The sequence below is a fragment of the Oncorhynchus nerka genome, linkage group LG22 (assembly GCF_034236695.1).
Source record: "Oncorhynchus nerka isolate Pitt River linkage group LG22, Oner_Uvic_2.0, whole genome shotgun sequence".
Taxonomy (NCBI): domain Eukaryota; kingdom Metazoa; phylum Chordata; class Actinopteri; order Salmoniformes; family Salmonidae; genus Oncorhynchus; species Oncorhynchus nerka.
This window is the reverse complement of record NC_088417.1, coordinates 97,208,965-97,215,066: the sequence shown is the minus strand read 5'-3', so window position 1 is coordinate 97,215,066 and position 6,102 is coordinate 97,208,965. Positions and strand designations below refer to the sequence as shown.

The window sequence follows — 6,102 nt, the reverse complement described above, 5'->3', positions numbered from 1 at the left end:
TAAGAGAACCGATTCCTGCAATGAATATATTCAGGCCTGACTGCAGCACGCGTTTTAGTGATAGGTGTTGACCAGACAAAGGCTGTAGGTTATGATGAGTCCTTTCTTCAAATGTCAACATTGAAATGTAGCCCATCGGATGGTAGGCAATTTGTATTACGTAACATTTCATGCGCAAGGCTAACGGCGTGTTGACCGAAGCTCCGGTGTGCAGGTGGAGTTAAACATGTTCAGATGGGGTGGAGTTAATTGTTGCTGGAGCAGGAAAAAATACGTGACAATCAATTGAACTTTGAAACTTGAAGCAAACAGACAGAATGGCTACCGATTTTACTCAGGATTCGGTGTTGCACTTTCTCCAATTCAAGGGTGGGAGAGTGAAGAACTCGGACCTGTTGGCTCACTTCAAAACGTTCTTACGCGACCACGAGAACCAGACGCACAACCGGCAACTGTTTAAAACGTTTGTGAACTCTGTGGCTGTGGTGAAACCAGAGGAGGGAGTATCATACGTTGTGCTAAGGAAGAAATGTCTGGGGCAGGTTGCTGGAGATATCGCCGCCGCATACCACTCACCAAAGCCTCGCGCTAGACAACAACCGGCGCCACAGGCGAGACCGAGGGAGAGAGACCAGTCATCGAGAGCTCCGGTAAACCGAAACCAGCAGAGAGGTCAGAAGGGACTGATTGAGACGCACTTTAATGAATTACACGTTCCACCAGGCGACACCAACCAACTCACCGACAAGTTATTAGTCTCGGCTGGAATTGTCAACAACAACAACATTGTGGAAACAACTATCAATTACGAAAAGCTTATCCAATGCTCCTCGCCACATGTGCCAGACGATGCCTCACCTCCTATATACAACAGAGATGCACCATTCCTCCCATCGTACAATGCGGCAATATCAAAGTGGTCAGAAGATGGGAGTGGTCAGAGCTTTGAAGCAGAATGGGAACTGAATCACAAAGGTATTTACATCAGCGGTTCCGAACTTGGTCAGCAGTCAAAAGAACCAAAGAGGAAGAGGTCCTATCCGCCCCCTCAGTTCCTATACACAGAGGTGAAACCTCCAGCGTCTCACCCAACACTGGTGCAACAGAATGCAGTGCAGCCACAGAGGAAGACTTCTGAAGCTGACCACAGAAGGACAGCTACAGCATGGCCACTGCTCACCACTCTAGAACATGCCAGCTCCTCTCCTTGTTTATCTGATGGTTACAGTCCTCCTGCTGCTCCACGCGCTCTACTGACCCCTGACCCCCAGGTGACGCGGAGTAACTGCAACTTGGATGGCAGTTACCACCTCCGCCATAGGATCCCACAGCAGCCCAGACCAAAACAAGATGGACTCCCAGCAGCTCCACTGCACGCTACACCTGCCTGTCAGCTGACGCAGAGCAATGGCAGCCTACCTGTACCACAGAAGGATGGAGTCCCAGCCCCTGTTCCTGACATCCAGTATCCGGAAGAGGGAGGAGCTGCTGTTACCCAGTCCAGAGCCCAGACCCTGCCTTTCCCACGCAGCCTACTCCTGGACTCTGCCTACCAGGACCACACTGCTGGGTGTACTGATGGGTTTGGGTACCCTGAGCACCACCACCAGGCCAGCTCTGACTTCTCCTCCAGCCACAGCAGTCTCTCCCTAGCCCAGTCACTGGACTCCAGGGATGAGTGGCCCCAGCGTTCCCCTAGAGAGGAGTGGGCCAGCAATGAAACTCTCAGCTACCAGGACCTGAACTACCCAGGTGAGCAGCAGAGGGTGAAAGTGCACGATATGCTCTGCCGTGCTCAGGAGGCCAAACTGCTCTCTCAGATGCACCGCGCTGAGAGGAGAGCGCCCTGGCCTCACCATCACTCCACCGGTTACCTTGACGATGAGGCGAACAGAGCGTCGTCATGGCACCACTCCACAGGTCATCTCCATGATGACAATGGGTCCAAGTCCATCGAGTCCACCTTTCTTCCTGGTTCAGACCCCGAGCACCACCTCCGACCCCCTGTTCGGCGAATCAGCAGCCGGTTCCGCAGCCGTATGTGCCGCAGCCTCGGAGCCGACCTGGACCAACTGTTCCCGGAGGACAGCGTCTCGGCACGGCACAACCGCCTCCACCTCCTCTCCTCCAACCTCAGCATCAGCCACTCCTTCTCCACCCCCACCTCTCGTACACCCAGCTACAGAAACCTGAGGCGGGAGATGCACTCCGGGTCCTCCAGTAACAAGAGCCTGAACGGAGCCTCTAACTCTGGTGGCCATGACAGCTCTTACTTCCACTGCCACGATCTGGTCCCCCTGGAGACGAAGGAACATGACTGGCTGGTGAAGGGCGCCACTGGGACCTGGACTGACATCTACACCCTGTTCAGAGATGAACCCAGCCTCCTCACCAAGAGAGACTTCATCACTGGTTATACCATCCTGCACTGGATCGCTAAACATGGAGACCACCGGGTCCTCAACACACTCTGGTACGGAGTCAACAAAGCCGGGTTGAAACTGGACGTAGATGTGAAGACTACCTGTGGCTACACGCCTCTTCACCTGGCCGCCATCCACGGGAACAACAAGATGATCCGGCTGCTTGTTTATAAGTTCAGGTCTAACGTGTCCCTCAGGGATACCAGTGGGAAGAAGGCCTGGCAGTATGTGGGCCGGACCGGCCCCAAGGACCTGCTACAGATGCTAGGGGCCCCTCAGTGCTGGACTTCCACAGGGGGTAGCTCCACACCCTCAGGGGAGAGACCCAGAAGGCCCGTTGCAACCTCAGCCACGGTAAAGAAGTCCATGTCCATCACTGGGTTCCTGAAGCATAAAACCCTAGTAAAGTTCCCAGGATGGGAGGGTTCTCAGTCTCCCGAATCCTTTGTGTGAGAATAGCGTGAACTTCAGGGTGAGTCTGCCTGCTCTGAGGGTGTGGCTACTGACAAGACCTACCACACAACTCAAGGCTCTTACTAAGTAAGCCGTTTGGGGTCTTTACGACTTTGATTTGCCACTTAAAAACTTTCTTGGTTATTTCAAATGTTTTTCCATTTATAAAAAAAAAAAAAAGTAAAACCTAATAAATGAATAAGAGGGTGGTATTATGTTATTGAGCTGTCTAAATTAACATATTGTGATTTGGATTATGATGTGGCATCAACTATCACTTGTGAAATCCTACCATGACACGAAGCAACAGAATCAGTCATTAAGTTAGATTTCTTAAGGGATTGTATTAAACTATGATACCTCAGTATAATTGCTTTGCTATTTTGTTTATTGTGGTGAGAAGCTTTTGTTTATTTGCTGCTGGGGAAATGACTTCCATTCTCGTGTGCTCGTTTTCAATGACCAAAGAATACTCCTTTTTTTTTTTAAATGTTTAAATGCCTGTTCTCTAACAAAAGTGTACTGTGTGTCAGTTGTTCGTGCTTAACTGGGTTCAGATTTGAAGTGATGTGACCTGACTCTGGAATGTGGTAGTGAGAGGATTTCTTTTTTTTTTCTTTTGTTCAAAGACCTTTCAAAGTAGCACTGTTATTATTGCATCATCTGACTGGACTAAAATGTCAGGAATCCTTCCCTTCAGTTGCACCAAGTTGCTTATCTTGTACAATGTTGGAGGTTCACTCAGTATAGATTGCTTGGCTTTATTCACTTTTGATTGACACTACAAGGCATAAACAGTACTCACATTAACTGTTTTCCCCATGTGCACTTAAATCATATTGTTATGATACCTCATGTCCTGAGGTGCTTAAACAATCCAGACTGGTATTTGATGTACCTCTGAAGCCATCTCCATGAAGGGATACATCGGGATTTTGGTAACGAGGCCCTTTATCTACTTCTCCAGAGTCAGGTGTCCTCTCTGTGTCCAGTATTAAGGAACTTAAGGGGTTGTAGTTTTGTGAGCCAATGCTAACTAGCATTAACGGAATGACTGAAAGTCTATGGTAACTGCTAGCATGCTAGTAGAAGTATCCCTTTAAGCACTCTTATTTATTTTGTCTCTAACACTACTGTTGTTGATTTAAATGAAATGTTAACCTGTGTTAAAATTGAACTTGCAGAGAGAGTGCTAAACGAAGGCTAATTTACAAATGGAAACCTATTCCCTATATAGTGCACTACTTTAGACCAGAGCCCTATGGAGCCCTATTCCCCATATAGTGCACTACTTTAGACCAGAGCCCTATGGAACCCTATTCCCTATATAGTGCACTACTTTGGACCAGGGCCCATATAGGGAATAGGGTGCCATTTGGGGGGGGGGGGACAGCCTAATACTCAAAACTTACATTTACTGTACATTTGTTTTGTTCTTAATGGAAAAAAAACAACATGAAATATATATTGTCACTGGGTGTGAATGGGAGGCTGCAGTTATATCAAGCATTGTATTGTATAACCTGTTAGACATTATGTCTATAGCTTTCTTTTTCTATGAATTAAAAGCACATGGTATATTAACTGCTATAGTTGTTAACATTTCTTCAAAGATTATTGTCAACACATAGCTGTTTGTGTCACCTCTGCTGTTTACTGTTGTAGCATGGGCTCTCGAGTGGCTCAGCGGTCTACGGCGCTGCATCTACAGTCCCTGGTTCGAATCCAGGCTGTATCACATCCGTCCCTGATTGGGAGTCCCATAGGGCCGCCGAGTGGCCCAGCGTCGCCGAGGTAGGCCGTCATTGTAAATAAGAATTTGTTCTTAACTGACTTGGTCTAGTTAAAATAAAGGTCAAACACCCCTGTGATCTGATTCCTGTCAACAACCAAGACCTCGTTCAGTGGACAAACCTTCTGGAATTTTGCAGATAGAAACATCATGAATAGAGCAGACATGATTTAGCCTACATGTCAGAGAGGCATGTCTGTTCTACAAAACTAATTTCTATCTGAACGTTCCACAATGTTGTCTCATGCTGAACGCAGACCTGATAAACAAGCATGTTTCTTTTGACTATTTCTCTCGACCTGTAATACAACAGGCAGTTAGGAGAGAATTATAGGGATAGTCTATTGGTTTTCTTACCCTGTAGGAGTCTATGGACCTGGTATGACAGCAATCCATGCTTTGGTTTAGGGCTCTATTCAATCCGTTTCGCTGAAGTTCAGCATTACAGCGTGATTGACATTTAAAGGACAATGTTTCCGCGATAGCAGAGACTGCATTCACGATAAATGCTGCATCATGTTCAATTAATCTATAAGTGACTTCATTGATCTTCACAGTCAATTTGAGATACATTTGGATGATTTAGAAATGATGCGTGCATTTTTTTGTTGTATGTAATTTGGGTGAAATATCCCTTTAACAGTGGAAGGAATGATGAGAATGTTATGACAAGTCCTACCAGCACTCGGACACTGCTATGTTGAGCTTATCATGTTACACTGGGTTAGTGTGCTCTCCCGAGGGCAAATAGTCCACAAGTCAAGTCACTAGGACAGTCAGTGGACCAGTCAACTTCTAGGATGAGGAACGTGAACTGCAACACACACACTTCACACAAGCAGGCTGTTTCACATTGGCAGTCCCAGAGGGCGGCGCACAATTGGCCCAGCGTCGTCCGGGTTTGGCCGTCATTGTAATTAAGAATTTGTTCTCAACTGACTTGCCTCGTTAAATAAAGGGTAAATAAATAACAATAAAAGCAACGTTGCAGTTTGACTTGACTTGAATGTCCAAGACTAATGTCCCTAGCCTGAGGGCCAGTCTGTTGGTGATATCATGCCAACTCTAGCCTGAGGGCCAGTCTGTTGGTGCTATCATGCCCACTCTAGCCTGAGGGCCAGTCTGTTGGTGCTATCATGCCCACTCTAGCCTGAGGGCCAGTCTGTTGGTGCTATCATGCCCACTCTAGCCTGAGAGCCAGTCTGTTGGTGATATCATGCCCACTCTAGCCTGAGGGCCAGTCTGTTGGTGATATCATGCCCACTCTAGCCTGAGGGCCAGTCTGTTGGTGCTATCATGCCAACTCTAGCCTGAGGGCCAGTCTGTTGGTGATATCATGCCAACTCTAGCCTGAGCTATCATGCCAACTCTAGCCTGAGGGCCAGTCTGTTGGTGCAGTCTGTCTGTTGTGATATCATGCCCACTCTAGCCTGA

The 6,102-nt window shown here is 47.6% G+C and overlaps 1 protein-coding gene across 1 annotated transcript; it reads left to right on the top strand.

The window, feature by feature from the left end:
• Window positions 1–156: 156 nt before the first annotated feature.
• On the top strand, window positions 157–4,452 carry LOC115106043 (ankyrin repeat domain-containing protein SOWAHB-like). Its single transcript, XM_029628642.2, has one exon. It carries the CDS (start codon window positions 318–320, stop codon window positions 2,874–2,876), a length of 2,559 nt encoding a protein of 852 aa, XP_029484502.1. The 5' UTR covers window positions 157–317; the 3' UTR covers window positions 2,877–4,452.
• Window positions 4,453–6,102: the final 1,650 nt, after the last annotated feature.

Bases quoted from the DNA above. Each gene is read 5' to 3' on its own strand.
- LOC115106043 (XM_029628642.2), top strand. From the start codon at position 318: ATGGCTACCGATTTTACTCAGGATTCGGTGTTGCACTTTCTCCAATTC.